The sequence below is a fragment of the Mastomys coucha genome, unplaced genomic scaffold (assembly GCF_008632895.1).
Source record: "Mastomys coucha isolate ucsf_1 unplaced genomic scaffold, UCSF_Mcou_1 pScaffold6, whole genome shotgun sequence".
Classification (NCBI taxonomy): Eukaryota; Metazoa; Chordata; class Mammalia; order Rodentia; family Muridae; genus Mastomys; species Mastomys coucha.
In genome coordinates, this window is record NW_022196912.1 from 15,713,188 (window position 1) to 15,733,045 (window position 19,858).

The 19,858-nt window shown below is 41.3% G+C and overlaps 1 protein-coding gene across 3 annotated transcripts in view; it reads left to right on the forward strand.

The window, feature by feature from the left end:
• The first annotated feature begins 9,048 nt into the window (after positions 1-9,048).
• Positions 9,049-19,858, forward strand: part of Strn (striatin) — an 87,946-nt gene continuing 77,136 nt past the window's right edge. Inside the window, exon 1 of one of the 3 annotated variants that reach the window (XM_031355245.1) lies at positions 9,049-9,423. In XM_031355245.1, the coding sequence (XP_031211105.1) occupies positions 9,190-9,423 (234 nt within the window). In that variant the 5' untranslated portion in view covers positions 9,049-9,189. The remainder of the gene's footprint in view (positions 9,424-19,858) is intronic. The other 2 variants (XM_031355244.1, XM_031355246.1) reach the window with 2 other exon arrangements.

Genomic DNA, 19,858 nt, shown 5'->3' on the forward strand with positions numbered 1-19,858 from the left:
ATTCCCAGTATCATGAATTTAAGTGATTGAAAGTGTTGATTCAGGCTGAGGATGTTTTCAATGATGGATAACGTCCCCTGCATGTGCAAGGCCTTGGGCTCAGCCCCCACTATCAAGAAAATAAAGTGTACAGTTGAGTGGCTTTGGTAATGCACAGCAGTCCTCACCACAGTCACACATTTTCACTACGTCAGAGCTGTCATCTTGGTCCCCTCCCTCCCCTCAGTCTTAGGCTGCCACCCCAATCTTACAGCTATCTCACAAGTCATGATGCTCTGAACAGTTAAGTACAGATTTTTCCATGAACATATTTTCTGAGCCAGGGTCTCATTTTATGCTCTAGGCTGGCCCCTGACTCAGGATCCTTCTGCCTTACCCTTCTGAGTGCAAGGGTTATAGATTTGCATCACAGAATATCTCATCAGTATGTAGCCAGGAATGGGCTTACTGGCTTAAATAATAACTCTATCTTTAACTTTTTAAAAACCTGCCAAACTCTTCTAATATTTTTGTACAAATACGTGTATGCATGTGACCCCTTCAGCTCATCTATTTATGTAGATCCTTGTTTTTACCCTGGCTATTTTTTGCTGTTCTTGGTACCTTGCTGGCTTTTCAGGATAGGACACATCATGCCTTCTTTCCTATCCTTCCTCCCCCTTTCTCTGTTAGTATACACTTAATCCATTCTATAACATACTTCTAAGCTACCAGCAACCAGCTCTTTTCTGTCATTGGAGCTATGCAAGAAAATCTTGTTAAAGAACTAGGGATGGGACCCAGGTAGCGGTGGTCCACACCTTTATTCCCAGCACTCAGGAGGCAGAGGGAGGTGGATCTTTGAGTTCTAGGCCAGCCTGGGCTACCTGGGGAAAAAAGGGGAGGATGGGAAGATGACTCAGGCCATAAAGGGCCTCCCACACAAGTGTGGGAACAAGGGTAGCATAGAGTGTAGTATTTAGTCTGATAAGCAGTTTTCATGTGCATAGAAATGATAGTGTATACCTATATCAAATATGTGTAGCACAGAAGTTTAATTATGACAGATTATCACTGTCAGGAGCTGCTGGGCTTCAGAGTTGGCTTAGATAATAAAGTGCTTGTCTGCAGTATTGAGAACCTGAATTCAATTCGGCTGGGCAGTGGTGGTGCACGCCTTTAATCCCAGCGCTTGGGAGGCAGAAGCGGATTTCTGGGTTCGAGGCCAGCCTGGTCTACAGAGTGAGTTCCAGAACAGCCAGGGCTACACAGAGAAACCCTGTCTCGAAAAACCAAACCAAACCAAACAAAACCAAACCAAGCAAAACAAACAAAACCCAAAACTGGCATCCAGCACTAGTTTCCAGGTTACTCCCTAACAAATCTATACCTCCAGGTTACAAGCCTGCCCCTGGCACTTCACTGCCTAACAAGTACCAATCTGGAGGAAAGCAGAAGTTAAGTTTATGGTTTGGCTCCTGGTACCAGCCAATCATGTTAAAGGCTATTGTGGCCCCCCAGGCTTAGATACCCTCTTCTTGCCTCTATAAATGCTTGCCTAAAACTGAGCTCGGTGCTTCCTCCCATTCTTCTGCATCAGAGACCTGTGGTGTGGCCCAAACTCAAGCTTAAATAAAGAGACCCTAATGTGCTTACATTGGACTCGGCTCCTTGGTGGTCTTTTGGAGGTTCATGAACGTTTTCTGGCACAACAGGTGGATGTCAGAAATGGTTAGAGACTAACTGTAAATTAATTTCTTGTTCAATACTTTCCACCAAGTGAACTATTTTTAAAACCTGACTTAGTCATCACATACTGTCATACCATATCTGGTTCCCTCATATCTAAAACATTATGAAATTATTATTTATGGACTTAGTAGTTTAAAAAGAATTTCATAACCATAATTTAGGGAAATTGTCCTGAGCTGGTGATAAAGAGTGTGATGGTTGTATGTGCACAAGTGAGCAATACCTCTCATAACACCCATACCTGTGTTCACACTTATTATATGCATATATACATAATATAAAAGTATCTTTTTTCACCTGGTGTAATTGTTGTCTCAGAGATTTATTGCCTCTACTAACCTAGGCCTAGTCCTGGAAGCTTCTAACTTCCGTACAATCTTATCTAGGCCTAGATATTTTCAGCCTCTGAGACTTACTGCCAAATAAATTCACCCTTTCTAGCTCTTTCTGAACTCTGGCTGGCTGGTCAACTCAGCTGTTCTGGCTCAAACTCCTCTCCATGCTGACTGATTCAAACTGGCTTCTTTCAGCTTTGACTGAATTGCTCTGCTTGGCTTCATACTACCTTTGGCAATCTGTTCTAATCTTCTGGTTCTTCTTTCTCATTCTCTGGCTAGTTCTGTCTTCACTTGTGTTTAGCTTGTTCTCTCCCTGCAACCTGTCTCTGTACAATTGTTCTGGTAAAACTGTCTCTCTCCTCTCTGCACTGCATTCTCTTAAGTACCCCTCTCTTTTCTTTTCTTTTCTTTTCTTTTTTTTCCCTTTGAGACAGGGTTTCTCTGTATAGCTCTGGCTGTCCTGGAACTCATTCTGTAGACCAGGCTGGCCTTGAACTCAGAAATCCACCTGCCTCTGCCTCCCAAGTGCTGGGATTAAAGGCATGCGCCACCACTGCCCCTCTCTCTTTTCTTATGTGCTTCCTTCTACAAACTAACTTTACCTTCATTGTTTGGAATTGAAGGTGTTTGCTAAGGGTGTGTCTATTCTAGCCAGAGGCATTAAACGTATGTGCTAAGTACTGAGCCACACCACAACTAGAAATAGGTTTTTCTAGTAAACAGCACAGTCTGGGGTTCACAGTGTGATCAGATATCTGCAACAACATAATATATATACATACATAATGTATGTTTATTTATGGATAGCTGAAATGGGCATGAACACATGCAAACTCTCCACCAGTGATCTATCTCTAGCTTAATATCTACCACTTCATGTTTTTTCTTCTTTTTTTCCTTTTCTTTTTTTTTTTACTTAAAAGAAGGGGCTTAATAGATGGTTCAGTGGTTACAAGCACTGGCTGCTCTTCCAGAGGTCCTGAGTTCAATTTCCAGCAATGACTGGAATTCTCCAGACTACATCGTAGCTCACAACCATCCATAATGGGATCTGATTCCCTCTTCTGGTGTGCATGAAGTCATAGCATTCGAATATAAAATATATTCAAAAAGTTTTAAAAAATAAACTTAATGATTTGATTATTAAATATCTTCCTTCTTTCTAATTCATTTCTAATTACTTCTCTTATCTCATTTGCAAAACAAAAATGGGCTTTATTCTTGTCTAGTGAGTGTAAAGTAATGTCAGAGTAAAAAAGAAAGTTGAGGGGGGCTGGCGAGATGGCTCAGCAGGTAAGAGCACTGACTGTTCTTCCGAAGGTCATGAGTTCGGATCCCAGCCACATGGTGGCTCACAACCACCCGTAATGAGATTGGACACCCTCTTCTGGTGCGTCTAAAGACAACTACAGTGAATTATGCTGGAGCAAGTGGGGCTGGCAAAGGTCTTGAGTTCAATTTCCAGCAGCCACATACATGATAGCTCATGGTCATCTGTATAGCTATAGTGTACTCACGTACTCATATACATAAAATAAATCTTTAAAAAAAAGAAAGTTGAGTTTTGTCTCATTATTATTATTATTATATAATATATGTAATATAATATATAATATTATTGTAAAATAACTATAATGAAATTTGTATCATTAACATTTTGGGAAAAATTCTTCTAACCCACTACCCAGAAATAAAACTATGTTGATATTTGAATGTAATTTCCCCATATTATAATAACTACATGGCAGCTGTTTTAGCTTGTTTTCCTCTATTTTATAAGCAGTCTGTGACATTAATAAGATGGGAAAGGTTTAGTGACTTGGTTTTTTCTTTAACTCTGGGCTTTGCATAGGCTAGGCAAGCTATCTACCACTAAGCTGTAACTCCAGCAGTTTCCCTTCGCTCATGTATGATGTGTGTGTGTTTGCTTACACATGTGGGTACACGTGTGTACATGCCTGTGGAGACCTGAGGTTGCTGTGGAGTGACCTCCTGGCTCACTCTACACCCGATACAGGCTCTCTGAGGCTGGAGTTTGCTTTAGGCCCTGTCTTGCTAGTCTGGCTAGTTTGTCAGGTTAGTCTGGCTAGCTCTAGCTCCAGGGACTCCTCCTTTCTGATCTGGAACTGGATTACACCAGCCATCAGGCCCACCTGGCTTTTTATGTAGCTTCTGGGAATTTGAACTCCTTTCCATGGCAGACATCTTACCCGCTGAGCCGCGCCCTCAGCTCCCCATGATTTTGGTGCCTCTTTGTACTTGATGCTCTTTATTACTTGCAACAGGCACTTCATTTCCAGGTTCTACCTCTTAAGGAATAGTGTTACCTTTGACCTTGTAGACTCCTTGGGGTAAATTCCCTGGGAATTAGTTTTTTCTTTTTAAATCAACTTAAATTTTGGTACAGATTGCTGAATTTTAGAGTAAGCAGGGAGTTTTGTTTGGTTGCTTTTTCTGTATGTTTATTTGTTTTTAAGCTTAAGAATAATTTTATTAAAGTTAACAAGGAGCCCGGTGGTGGTCGTGATACTCGGGTTTAATCCCAACACTACGGAGACAGACTGCAGGATCTCTCCTTTTTATTTATTTTTTTTAAAGATTTATGTAAGTACACTGTAGCTGTCTTCAGACACACCAGAAGAGGGCGTCAGATCTCATTATGAATGGTTGTGAGCCACCATATGGTTGCTGGGATTTGAACTCAGGGTAAGAGCAGTCATTGCTCTTACCCGCTGAGCCATCTCTCCAGCCCCTGATCCTCTGACTTTCCAGGACAGCTGCAGCCAGCACTACATAAAGAAACTGTCTTGAAAAACAAACAAATGGGGCAGCATATTCACTACCTCCCACCTGTGGCACTGGGACTTCTTTCATGTTTTAAATCTGATTACATTCTTATACAAATATTGCAGCATTAATTTGGTCATTGTCTTCTACTAAGAACTATATTTGAATTGCCTTTTCCCCCATGAGGTGTATTGTATGGACTGAATACAAATGAAGTTTGAACACACTCAGCGCTTGGTCATGTTTCTTGTTATAAGGTCATGTAAAAATGTGAACAGGTTCAAATTGCTTCTGTCCTCCTGTGCTTGGGACTTCATGCCATGCTGCTGAGGGGGAATCTGGGGAAGGAGATATGGTAGATCATGGTAGAACTTTCTATTACAGAAACCATCTCCCAAGTCCTGTAACTAACACACAGTGAGCAGTGCGTGTACGAGGGCTGCATTTAGCACATACAGGGTAGGTTCAGTCTTGTTGTGAAAAACCTAAGAAAAGCAAGAAGCTTCAAAAATTAAAGCAAAAATGTGAAGCTGGAAGTTCCAGCTTCAATCCTCCTCTTCCTCTTCTTTCTTCTTCTCCCTCCCCTCCCTTCCCTCCCTTCCCTTCCCACCCATCCTCCTCATCCATCTTTGTCCTTGTCTTTTTTCTTCTTTTTTGGCATTAAGCCCTGTTTTTTTTTCTCTCTTGTGTATTTACACAAAGTAATATACAAAAGAAAACTGCGATATTTGCATTCTTTTGAGGACTGACTGACTGGATCTGAGGACCACCAGACGATTTGGTATTTTCTGCTGAGAGTAGAGTAGCTCAAACTGCTGGAAAAGGGCACATCTCAGTTGTACAGCTGGCAGGACTAGTTAGCTTACAAAAATGTTCTTACACACACACACACAAACACACACATACATGTGTTAAGGAGAAGTTACACTCATTAGCAGGTTTTTTTTTTGTTGTTTTGTTTTGTTTTGTTTTAAAAAAAGAGAAGAAGTATCAGCAAAGGCTGGAGTTGAAGAAGGCAAAGGGACTCTCTCTTGCAGAAGACCTTGGTTTGGTTCCTAGCACCCACATGGTGGCTCACAACCATCTGTAACTCCAGTTCTGAGGGATCTAATACTTTCTTCTGGCCTCTATAGACATACATGTGGAGCATGCAGGCAAAACATTCACACAAAAGATAAAATTAAACTTAAAAAAAATAGGATCAGACCTAATCTGTTTGCGTAGGTAAATTCTGAAGTTGATTATCACTAATATTATAAGAGAAGGCTTGTTACAGCTTCATTACTGGGCAGTCCTTTCAGGCTGTCTATGTTTGATGTATAGATTGATTTACATAATCTTACTGTAGCATCACTGGGCAGTGCTTTCAGGCTGTCTATATTTGAGATTTAGATTGGTTTAGGTAGTCTTACTGTAGCATCACTGGGCAGTGCTTTCAGGCTGTCTATGTTTGATGTTTAGATTGATTTATGTAATCTTACTGTAGTCATGAAGTGTCTACTTAATACCAGCCATCACAAAATCAAGATTAGTTCTAATTTAATGATAAATTTTTAAAATGAAGATGAAATTGTATTCTCAAAAATAATCTTTTTCAGCCAGGCAGTGGTGGCACACGCCTTTAATCCCAGAGCTTGGTAGGCAGACAGGTGGATCTTTGTAAGTTTGAGCCCAACCTGTCTACAGAGCAAATCCAGGACAGTCAGGTCTATACAGAGAAACCCTGTGTCAAATAACAACAACAGAAGAGTTCTTTTATCATTAAGTATTAAATAAAATAGATAATGTGTGTTTACTTTGTCTTCCAAGATTCAAAATGATCGTTATTGTAACATGCTTTTAGATTATCTAAAAAAGTTAAAAATGAAATTTTAAAGTTACCCTTACTAAATAAAATGTGCATATGAGCACAGGTGTTAAATCCCCCTGGACCTGGAGTTACAAGGGGTTGTGAGACTGCTGACATTCCTGCTGGGACTTGAATTGGGGTCTACCAAAAGACTAATAAGTGTTCTTCATTGCTGAGCCATCTCTCCAGCCCCAAATGATCATTTTAAAGCTAAAATAAGTCAACCTCCTAGCTTCAAATTTCTCCTCAAATAATAGTAACTGCAGGAATAACCAATAAGGCCAAGTCCCTATCCTGTCACAGACTTGCGATTGATGCAGATTTAATTGTTGGACTCCAGGGGAATCTTCAGATTCTTTCATTCTCAATGTGCACGATATGTTTCCACAGCACAGCCATTGCCAGACATCTCCAGCAGTGCATTGGAGGAGTCTGAGGTAAGCTGGATGCAGGAAAAAGCTGCCTGATAGATGACAGGCAGGAAGGAAAGGGGGCAGAGATGAGAGACGGGACAGGCGTGAATAAACAATGGGTTATTGCAAGTTCCTGTTCCCCAAAGCACTTTTTGTCGTTTTGGAGGCTTCTTTCCACCCGAGAAGTTTCCTTTCTCTGTTCAAAACTCTGAAAGAGCCATCAAGTTCAATATGAAGCCCTTCTCTGAAGAGGCTGGCCTGGAACTCAGAAATCTGCTTCCCTCTGCTTCCCTCTGCCTCTGGGGTATGCCACCATGTCTGGCTTAATTCTTACTTTTTTTTTTTTTTTTTAAAGGTTACTAACAAGCTAACAAGCAGGTAATCTGGGTGCTGGTTTTGGCAGCCATCTATCATTCAAGGACTCATGGAGGACAGTCTCAATTTCTTGAGCTGTGAATGAATCAGGCTGGATCTCAGATGACATTTAGAGCCAAACTAATTTATGACACAAGGAATTTGGCCAGGCCCGATCAACTTTTTATGATAATAAAGGATGAATTCACAGAGCAGAAACATTCAGTAACTGAGCGAAGAGGGCTTTGCCATTGCTATTTGCAACCAGAGCAGATACAATGTGTTTCCTGTCCTTTTTCCAAGTTGCCAGGGGAAGACTGGGGAGCAGAGAGGACAGGGACAGGATGCCCTTCCCTTGGTTAGAAGTCACTCACCAGTTTATATCTTGACTCTTTTTTTTTCATGTCCATCAGATCAAAACAGAATTACAATGTTTTTTTGTTGGAGTGACAGCTAAATAATTACTTAATTTTGTTTTCATTTCTTAAATGTTCTTCATGCACCTTCCTTTCTCTGGTTGGTGTAATGTAAATTTATAGTGATAATAGTTATTAGGGAGCTCAGAGAGGGAAAACACTGGCAAGTCACTTAGAAGGAAAGGATTTTGGTGTGCCTTTACTGTAAAGATCAATTGCCCAAGAAATTGGGAAAGCCACAAGTGGGAAGGGAAGGTTCCCGGGTTCAGGAGTGCAGGAGAACAAAAAGGGACTTTATTTCTTCGGAGTGTAGCCCTTAGGGCTCTGTGACTCTATATGTATGTCAATCTCCTTTTGCTGACAAGAACTGTGACATCTATCTTTGTATTCTTGGCATGGAATATTACTGACAATAAAATACTTGTTCAAGCGAGTTGAGTGAAAACTGCCGCAAAGATGGGGAAAAATGAGATTGAACAGGCAGCACTTACTACTGGAGATCTAAAACATTTGTAGAATTTATCAGCAGGATTACTACAGAGAATGGACTTTAATACCAATATTTCAGACTAAGTGTTAAACTAGAAATTAGAAGCCCTCATGGCAAATGTCGAACCTTAGCAGAAAGACAGAGTGAGGACCAGAGTGCCTCCTCCTAAGGGAAAACTGGTCTGTTAACAAGCACTGAGCCCCCTGGGGCTGAAAGGTAGGCTCGATGACAATCCGTGGTCCAGGGGTGTCTAGGCTGTGATGAACTCCCAAATGGGCGGCGAGGGGGGCAGACGACCGGATGGCTTGCCCAGAGCCTATTTCTTAAGAAAACGACCAGGAAGCCCTAAACTAAGTGGAGCTGGGGCTCGTACATGGCGAGATAACTTCCGCGTGTGAGTATGCAACAGGGAGCGCCGCTCGCGAACTTCCGCATGAAGGGAGCCTGCGGCGGCGCGACCCAAGGGGTATAGGTGGGACGCCCAGCCGAAGAGGAAACTCACACCGCCCTCAGGAGAGGGCGTGGCTTCGGAAAGGGCGTGGCTCCGGTCCCGCCTCCGAGAGGCGCTGGTCTACAGGCAAGCGGGGTTCGCCACGCCCCGGGACTACATTTCCCGGCAAGCCCCGCGGGCCGCAGTTGACCCACTTCCCGGCCCGTCACGGGCTCGCCCGGCCCCCGCGCCCGGGCGGCTGCTCCCTGCTGACTGGGGTGTGGGCGGGGAGCGGCGGAGGGAGGAGGCAGAGCTGGCCGCCGCAGTTTGCCGCCGCGCCTGGGCGCCTAGGCAGAGCTCCCCGGGGTTCGTGCGGCCGCCATGGACGAGCAGGCGGGTCCCGGCGTCTTCTTCAGCAACAACCACCCGGGAGCTGGCGGTGCTAAGGGGCTCGGGCCTCTGGCGGAGGCTGCAGCGGCCGGAGACGGGGCGGCTGCGGCGGGGGCGGCCCGAGCTCAGTACAGCCTCCCGGGGATCTTGCACTTCCTGCAGCACGAATGGGCCCGCTTCGAGGTGGAGAGAGCCCAGTGGGAGGTGGAGCGGGCGGAGCTGCAGGTAAAGACCCTCCCGGCCTGGCGGTCTTCATCCCGCCTCTTCTCTCCCTTCTGCCCCGCCCCAGACCCTTCGCCCCCTCCCCCAGCCCGCTCGCGTCCCCTCCCCCTTGCCTCGCGCCCATCACTTCCAGAATCTCATCCCTCTTCCTCCAGTCACCTTTGACTTTTGCTGGTCCCACTTCCTTGAGCCTGTTTTCCCACTCCTTCTGATCCATTTACCCTCCCGGCGCCTTTTAGTCGCCTGTTTCCCACACTCAACTCCCATGCTTATTCCAACTGTTTGCCATGCCACATCTTGGGTTGTCAGTCCCTTTCGGTCTACTGATTGGGTTGACAGTAGTTTTGAGAGACTCTACAAACCATCCTGGCTCAACCTGACGCATCCTAGGTCTTGAGACATTCCCCGCAAAAGGTTTTGGCAGTTGCCTATTGCTCACTCTGCAAGGAAGGTGGCCAGAGAAAGCAACACAAGTTGTATGAGCTAGGCCTTGGCTCTCTGCGAGAAACTGACTTGGGCTAGAGTGTTACTAGCAGTATCAGCTCTAGTTTTATGTCTGAGGATGTTTCCCTTTTTGCCCTTTCACCCCATCCCGCATTCGCATTTGGTTTAGATTCATAAGTTTCAACGAGGAACCCGACTGATTGATGGGAGTCAGAAAATGGGCAGAGGTGGGACACCTTTTCACAGAATCTAAAACTTCCTAAGAGTTGAATTTGGTGTTCAGTCCTTAAAAGGAACGAAAGGGGCTTCGGTGCTACGTTGCCCCCTTGCATAACCTGAAAGATAAAGCATGCTTATCTGAGAGGAGTTGTTATGGGCCAGAGAAGCATGAAAGGTTGATACTTCACTGGTCATTCTGAGTTGGTAAGTAGGGTTTACTGTGACTGTTTATAAAACTTCCAACGCATACACTAATTTCCAGAGGATCTCAAAAGAGCTGTGAATGGTTGTGTCTCTCTCAGTTTTATGGGCTAAGCCTGGATGCTTATGAAATTTCAGTACACTTTTGGTGAAGCATTTGAAATGTGTTCCTTTTTTGGTATTTTTTTTTTTTTTGGCACAAAAAAAATTAAGAGAGAGAAACATGGTGAAGAGAGTCCTGTGCAGAAGCATACTGCTTTGGTGAGATTCATGTGGCCACAGAAGGAGCCAACAGGCAAGGTTATAGTAAATAAGTCTGTGATAAAGGTTGTGCTTGCATTCAGCTCTGTGACCTTGAGGAAATTCTGTGACCTCTCTGGGCTTCAGTTTCATCCTTTACTTATTCAGCACATGCTCAGGGCTCGTTGAATGTCTGCCTCGTGTATCCAGACTCCGATTAACACAACTGAAAAGGCTGCTGCCCTCCTCGGGGGCTCCTATCTTAATCAGAAGGCGGATGGTCGGTGGATATAGGTGTGTGAAATAGCCTATAGTTACCTCTCCAAGGAAAAATAAGAATACGGGAGTACAGTCAACTTTTGGGAGGTGGGTATGAGCAATTAAATGAAGTAAGGTAGTGGCCTGTATGGTTTCTTCTATTTCTACAGTTACATGGTTTGTATTCTCTGCTGACGTTTTCATCCATACTCTCAGGTATAAGTTTATCTGATATTTGTAAGTCTTCTTATGGTGACCGATCGTGTACCCAACCAGATGCCTTGAGAGTGCAGACCGTCTGATGAGTCTGACACTTACCTTTCCTGCCTGGCAGTGCATTCCATAGATGAGCCTATGGAGTTCAGGTCCAAGGCACTATTGAGTGAAAGCTAACTCTCATGCATGGTTGCTGGAAGTGATTTTTGTTGGTTTCTGTTTAAATTTCAGCATATTTTATAGTTTAGGGAATGTAAAACAAATGACACTAATCTGGTAAAAACAAGCAATAAAACAATATTTGCCTTCCTATGTGTAGGTGTGTAGGGATTTACAGACGAGCCTATGTTTATTCATTCTATGAAGCTTAAATTTTACAATTTATGTTCTTTAATTTTTATACACACATCCAAATTAACTTGAGGTAAGTTCCATATATTTTTTTATTTTTATTTTTTGGTTTTTCGAGACAGGGTTTCTCTGTGTAGCCCTGGCTTTCCTGGAACTCAGTCTGTAGACCAGGCTGGCCCTGAACTCAGAAATTCACCTGCGTCTGCCTCCCAAGTGCTGGGATTAAAGGCGTGCACCGCTGCTGCTGCTGCCGCGGCACTACCGCCACAGCCACCACCTGGCAAATCTTAAGATCTTATTAAAAAAATTAAGTAGTGTCTTTATCATAAAGAAAAATATGAAACTTGCCGGGCAGTGGTGGCGCACGAAGAGGCAGGTGGATTTCTGAGTTCGAGGCCAGCCTGATCTACAGAGAGTGAGTTCCAGGACATCCAAGGCTACACAGAGAAACTCTGGCTCCAAACAAACAAACAAACAAACAAAAAGATCTTTTGATTTATGTTCCAGAGAAAGTTAAAAATATCATAGAATATTTTGTAAATATAATAAATATTATTGCAGGGTTTGCAATAATGTATGATCTCTGTATCATTAACAGAATGAAAATTTTTAAAAATCATGCATTTTAGATCAACATTAAATTTGATTCTCCTTTTCTATACCATTAGGCTTTTCCTGGAGTCGGGGGGGACTACAGTATAAAGTAAAAGAGTTAATTAAATGAGTTGTGATGATACATACCTGTATCCTTTTAATTTTTAAATCTCTTCTGAAGCCATTAACACCAAAGTCAACAGAAGTCCTTTTAAGGTTCAGTCTCATTTGTCCCTGCAGGAACCTGTCAATCCTGCTCTTTCAAGTTGTCAGGGCTGAGTTGTGAAAGGCAACCCAAGTTCTCATCTGTCTGGGCAGCCTGTGTCACTTCCTCCCTCGTTTAGATAATGGGAATGAGAAAGGAGTCACAGCATCTTAAAACTTGTTTTTTAAATTTCTTTTTTTCTCCTTTCCCATGTTAGTTAATAGATCATTCCTTCCACCAGCCATGAGAATTGGTGGTTCATGAGGGAATAGAGAATATCAAGGTGTTACTGAGTTTTGTGTTTGAGAAAGGAATTGAAAGAATACTAATATTTAAGAGTTTATTTTTTTTCATGTATGAGACATGGTGCTGGAGACCCCCAAGAAGCTTGCGTCCTAATCAGTACGGCAGTAGGTAGGACACTCAGTCTCATTTGAAGAAGAGATTGACTTTCTTAGAACAGTGTGAGAAGATTCAGCAGCAAATGTGGAGAGTTATGAAGTAATCAGAACTGAGGCTTAGTCATTTGAAAGCCAACATGTAAATAAAATAAGCCTAGGTTTTGATGGTGTGTGTGGAAGTGGAAGAGGCTTTGGTTCTGTCTACCTGGGTGCGGGAGAATTGTTTAGATCAACTAGTAGAGGACATGTGCTATAGAGGTTCAGGGCTGGAGTGTTTATGAATCTAGATTTTGGCACTAATGGTTTGTATCTCATTTAGCAAATATTTTTCAAGTATATACTTCATGCCAGGTCCTGTTTTAGGCATGGAGAAGATATAAGATCTTATCTCATGAAATTTAAATGATAGGGTTAGATAAACAGTGATGAATACCTACTACATTGCAAAGTATTACATGCTCTGGTAAATTAAAGGGATAGGAAGTAAGTCATCACAGACCCAGAGTTATTGAGCAGAAACCTTCCAAGCCTCACCTGAGGTCCAGAACGAGTTATAAGAGCTAGGAGAAGGGAGGGTGTTTAGAATAGCACGGGAAAACAGTGAGGCAAGTGGCTGAAATGGAGGAAGAAAGGAAGAAATGATGCCAGAGAAAGATACTGGATCCTGCTTCCTATAAAGACTTTGAATTTTGGCTGTGTCTGTAGTACAAGCCTGTAATCTCCACTGCTTGGCAGGCATAGGGAGAGAGACATCACAAGTTCAAGGCTGGTCTAGGTTACAGAGGGAATTAAAGGATAGCATGGAATGTTAGTGGGGCTAGTTTCAAATACAAAGTTGAAAGAGGACTGAGACCACAGCTCAGTGGTAGAGGGTTTGCCCAGAGTATGCTAGGTTCAACCCCCAGGACCAAGGAAACCACTACCACTGTGCTTTACCTCCGTGGATGGGCAACCATTGGAATGTGTTGACAAAAGGCGCAAAGTGAACCCTTTGCAGGAATAAGAATATGCCCCAGGAGGTGGACAGAAGAAGCAGGGAGTCCCTTATTAGATCACAGTGTATCCTTGGGTAGGATGTGAGTGAGGTGTGAAGGAAAGGGGACTGAAACACATTGCTCCTGAACACCTTTGAAGGATCAGTGAGATCTACTGAGCATGTAAATGAAAAATGTAAGAACTTTAAAAGTGATTGCCTTTTGTTAATTACGGTAATTATTTCCCATGTCATAAAATGCAACAATGACATAGACCTGCTAATAAATCTATACTCTAAACTTACTATTATATTTCCTGTGTATAAAACATCTTTGCCAAAAATATGACTTCTCAGAGCCTTAAATTACCTTGTGAGAATCAAGTGAGATTATTTTCAAGTTTTAGTAGGTGCCTGGTGTGGAAATCAAGTGCTGAATGAATGGTAGCAAATATATGCTGCCTCTGCCTCCCAAGTGCTGGGATTAAAGGCATGTGCCACCACCGCCTGGGCTATCTTTTTCTTTAAACTACTTTTAAATTTGGAAAAAATGAACCTTTATTAGATCACTTTGTGAATAGGCTTTAAAATTTTATTCATATCCTTGATAATTTCATAATCTTTAATTATATTTTTGGAAAGGTTACAGGGGTTTTTACGCTTTTTAAAACATATCCTTTTGTCGTTGAGTTCAGTATTTTTTCACCTTAATAGCAGTCTTAGAATAATCTGTTCCCTGGGCTTCATCCAGACCAATTGAATCAGAATCATGGAAATTATGGCTCTAGCATTAGCAGTTTTTGATCATTTTTTAAGAATTTTTTTCTTGTGGTTCTAATATGTGACAAAAATTGAAGGTAAATGCTTAGGTTTTTTTTTTTTATTCTCCCTGTCTCTGTCTGTCTCTGTCTCTCTCACACAGTGTGTATAAAGTTTGGCATTTTTCAACATGTGTTGGCATTCAGTATATGGATGGCTTTTTATAGAATATGAGATATAATTTCTGTTAATTTCCATTGTTCTTTCTGATGATAGCTAGCATTTTATTTTTAGGCAGTAGCCTATTATCATTTGAATCACCTCCTACTGACTGAAATATATAATGACAGAGTAATCTTTGAGGTTGAATGAACTTTGGAAGTAACTCCAAACTTTTTAAGTAACAAGAGAGGTTAAGTGACCAAGAATGAAGTAGGTTTTGTATAAGCCCTGTCACTTTTGTCTCCAGATATTTTGACAGGCTTTTCTTTTTTTAAAGTCTTTTCAGGTTCTTTACCTCCTCTGCCACCTCTCTCTCCTCCTCTCTTGTCCTCTTCCTGTAGATTCAACCCAGGGCTTGGCACATGCTAAGAACACCCTCTACCACTAAGCTGAACTCAGCCACAGCAGTGTCTCTGTTAAGAATTCTTAAAACCTTCTGAAGTAATCAGTCATACTGACACTTACTGTTTTTCTTTTTATCTAAAAACATTTTGAGACTTTAATGTGTTTTTGTTGCTTTCTGGTTTGTTGGATACATTTACATTTTTCCCTCTGTCTTTGGTATTTTGTCTTTCATTAGTTTTTAGGAGTATGGGTTTCTGTTTGCATTGAGTTTTGTTATGCTCTAAATCTCATTGACTTACAGAATATCTGACTATAATTTCTTTAGCTAGACCCTCGGCTGCACTTTCTTCCCCTCTTGGGTTTCCGAGTGTGTGTGCATCTTAGGCCTTCCTTCTCATCTCTATGCTATTCATCTTTATATTTCCCCCGTTTATTCTGGCTAATGTATTCTGATTTTTTTTTCAGTCCATCATTTCACTCTTCAATTCGTTTCAGCCTGTTGTGGTTATGGAGTGAGTTTTAGCTTGGGTCATTTGACATTCATTTTGGTTCCTTTTGCAGACTGGTTCTTGTTTGTTCTTTGGTGGTGTCTTGTTCTTTGCATATATTTCCAGGATGTCCTTTTAACCCCGGCATGTGTCACTTTTAACTTGGTGACTCCACAATTCTTTGGTTTGAGCGGACTGTTCCGGTTGCTCCTTGCTCGCAGTGACTTGTTCCTTATCTCAGTGCATGCTCACTGTCCTCAGAAAAGTGTAAGGTTATTTCCAGTTTTCAAAGGTTCTGTACTTGCTTTTTTATAGATTACTAGTAATTGGAGGCATTATTAGTCCAGCACTAGTTTAAACAAAAGTCATTGCTTGAGGCACTCGGACCACTTGTCTGATGAGAACTGGGTTGCAAATATTATTTGAGAACAAATACACTCACTGTCATTGCCTGGTGATTATAAACCTGTTAGTGTCTAATGTGAAGTATGTCACTTGTAAGATGTCCAGTCTGGATGGGCTGGGTTTTGGGTTTTTGCCATTTGGTTTCTGTCAGCTTATTCAAGCTGACTTACAGATCTGTTTTGCTGGGTCTTTATATGAATGCTCTTATTTCCTGACCTCACTGGGTTCTGTCAGTCTCTTTAATTTGGACCAGATAATTTTTTGCTATCTTGTCAATTTTATGTTGCTTTAAAGAAAATTGCAATATTTTGTCCAGAATTTTTAACTGTTTTCAGTAGAAAAAGTTGCTGAATTCTCTGGTTTTAGTTTCACAATCTAATAAGGATGTCCTCAGTATGTGTCTTGGGGGAAAAGTCATACTCAAAGCACTCCTAATATCAAGAGGCATGTCTGTTTAATCCTCAATTTTCTTGTTCTCTTGTTTTGGCTTTTCTTTGCTACAAGGTCTTGCTTTGTAGCTCAGTCTGCAACAGAGTTCTGCCTCTGTCTCCCGAGCACTGGGTTATGCAGTATCGCACCTACATTTCTCTATCACATATCTTTAAATTCTAGTGACAGAGAAGATCCACGGTTTCCTCCAAAGTTGTTGTTCTTTAGGCAGATTTTAAAACAAGAAACTCAAAATATAAAAAGAAAAAGAAAAAAAGAAAGAAACTCTTCACTTGTGGTCTTTGAGAAGTGTCTCAGAGAGCAAATAATCTGGATAGATTTCCCTTTGCGACTTGATACAGCTGTGCTGCTTGATTTATCAAATCTGCTAATGGTGTTCAAGTTTCAGTTTTGGGCCATTAAAAAGAAAACAAACCAACCTTGCCCTTGGGATCCTGGGAGATTCTTACCGGGGCTGCCTCTTCAAAGGATGACATAGTCTTTAACCATCATAACTTGACAGTACAAGGTGTGGGCCTTAGAGCCAGACAGCCTCTCTCACTTAAGACTTGCAGTTTTTGTACGCTTCTCTTTTATTTGTAAACTGTTGGTGATGATACACACATCAAGCTGGGTAGTTAAAAGTTTAAGAAATAAGTAAGGGCCAGTGAGATTGCTTACCTGTGAAGTACGCTTCCAAGCCTGCTAACCAGAGTGTGATTTCTGGAACCACATGGTGTAAAGGGAGAACCAACTGCTGTCTTCTAACTTCCACATTAGAGCCTGCTTCTGTACGTTGGCTCATGATCAAAATGAAGTCTATGATATAGTTGGTATATTCAGATGGTCTCATTGGTTAGCTCTACTTGGTTGAGATATCTCTGGATAGAATGCATTAGTTTATATTGTCTATTTAGCATGTTTTAGAAGCCAACATAAACTGTCATCATCATTTAAACAATGATTTGGTTGTCGTAATAGCTGCTGTACTGTCTATATGGTTTGAGAACTATAAATGAGGTGTTGATGCTACTGGATGGGCTAGAGGTAGCAGGAGTAGGTGGTGCTAAGCTTGCATGCACTGGGCATAGAGGAAGAAGGTGGAAAAGGGAAAGAGCAATCTGGAGCCCTGGCAGATAGGAGGAAAACTACACAGCTTTGTAATTTAGAGGATGTTAGGATACTATTCAGAATGTATTAGTTAAGTATTTGTAATTGTAGAGTTCTAGAGTGTCTTTCCCAACCCTGCATTTCTACTTATTTTCTGTCCTGTTCTTTAGACTAAGAATATTTTGTCCTTTAAGGAAATTTAGAATATTGGTATAGACATAGTTTGAACTGAGTCTTAGGCCCTAATCCAGGGCCTGTTTGATGTACCAAACCCTCCTATTATATTGATTTCAGTGTAGTTGCTTCTGATTTCAATGAACCTGGTAAATCATAAGTTTATGATTACACTTGTTTTGAATGGCTGTTAAAATATAAATTGAAAAAGTTTTTTCCTTCAACTTGAAGAGTTGATGTATACAGAATAAATTATATTGTTAGGGTCTCAAAATAAGTCTTAAATAATTTGTGTTCCCTTCCACCCCAACATGGCTCAGGCTGACCTTGAAAACTATGTAGTGCAGAATGACTTAGCTTCTAACCGTTCTGTGTGCTGGGATTGCAGGCATGTGCTCTCCTACCTGGTTATATATGCAGTAGTGGAGAGGAAACTAGCAGTTTTATTTTTTGTGTAGGGAATATTGAAATAAAACTTTAGTTTTCTTTAAAAAATTTCAAATTTGGAACCTTTGAATTTTTTCTAAGTTTAGTTAGATTCAGTAATTAGATTACATAGCTATATGTAGTTTAGTATAATTTGTGTCCATCAGACATCGAATTTTGTGTACTGTTTTTTTTCATTAGGTTTTTTCTTTGCCAGATTTATGTGTGGTGCATGAGGACAGAATGATAAATATGTCAACTGTGTATTTGCTCTTATGCAGAAAGTTAAGGTTTAACTTTCATTACATAACCTTATGTGAACAAGATGATGGACAGTAGAAAATGTTGATGTGCTTAGGAGGACATTTTATTGCATAGTAAGCTGAAGGCTGTATGAAAAGGGTCACTTTGGAGATGAAGTGGGAGGGAGAGCAGTGGACTAGGTAGGAGCCGCTGGGGAAGGTGACACCTGGGAAGTGTTGAGTAAGTTTGATGGAGTAGGTGTGGCAAATATGTTCTTGGCATAAATACTCTGGAGAGATACTTTCCAAGGAAGGGCCTGAGGGAACGTCTCCCCACCGATCACACAGGCTCCATTAGCACTCATCTGTATGTGAGAGAAATTGGACCCAATACAGTATATATACAGTATATCTGCTTTGAGGAGACAGACCTGACGTCAGGTTTCACAAGGTGATACCAGTCTCACTTGGTGGAAAAGTACAGCACTGGGTGAATTGTTTTCATTTTTTTATTTGTTTTGCTTATGCTTCCTAAATGAGAAGGTTGTGCAGTGAGCAAAGGAGCTTAAATTATAGGTACAACCCAAACCTGCTCCTAAGGAATGTGGATTCCTATAAGGCTAAGAGGAGGGAACGGGAGGAGCCTGGCGATCTGGGTCAGCATAGTTAATGAACTTGAAAGAGTAGGGTTAGTTAAGGAAGGCCTCCTCTTCTCAGGAAGTCACCTTCTTTGCGTGCTGTCTTCATCACCCTCTATAAGCCATTAAGGTTTTGTTTATTGAATACCATGTGTCAGATAAATTGCTCAGTTTTTTAACACTTACAGTTTATTTTAATCTTATAAAACTATGTAAAGATATTAGTCATTCCCCAATAAACAGGTAAAAAAATTGAGAAAGGGTAAATGTTATGCTATAGAAGAAGGTTAATGATGGTTCTGAGCACAGGAAAAGGGAGGAAATATTTTGATAATTTGCATTTTCTTTCATACTTCTTGGTCAGTGTATTGATATGTTCTGCCTTATAAATTCTGATCATTATCAAGATTCAATTACTTTGTCTGGAAAACCTGTTTGGCTTCTACACACAAAGAGTATTTTGCACTTTGAGAATGTATATACACCAGAAGCATTTGATATGGTCCAGACTGGTGGATGATCTTGTTGCTAGAAAAGATGTTCAACACAATATCCTTAGAATTTTAAGTTCAAATACATTTGCATAGCTATTTGTCAAGGTGAGGCCGGGTTTACTTATCCTTCACGTATTCTAAAGAATACTAGCTAAAGGGGTAGAAAGTCAGCCCAATGGTTAAGAGCACTAGCTACTCTTATAGAGGACCATGGGTCGATTCCCAGCACTGTAACTTTTCTCCCAGGAAATCTGGCCTCTAAGGGCACTGCATGCATGTGTTGCATAGACAGGCAAAACACCATACATAAAAATAATAAATAAATAAAATGTTAAAAAAATATCAGTTACAGTTCTGTGTTGTCATTCCTGAATAAGCTACAATTTATACTGTTTATGATTTTTGGTTTTGGTTTTCCTTCATTCAGTAAAGCACACTGAATGAAAACATCTCAGGGTTTTGGTGGCCCTTTCCTTGCTGTTAACACAGTTGTTTCTCCCACATCTGGTGTGATAGCATTATTTTTAGTGGCTCTTTCTTTCCTGCCTTCCCAGAATCCTCCTATCCATCTGTCCACCCCTGCCTTCTTCCTTCTTCCCTCCCC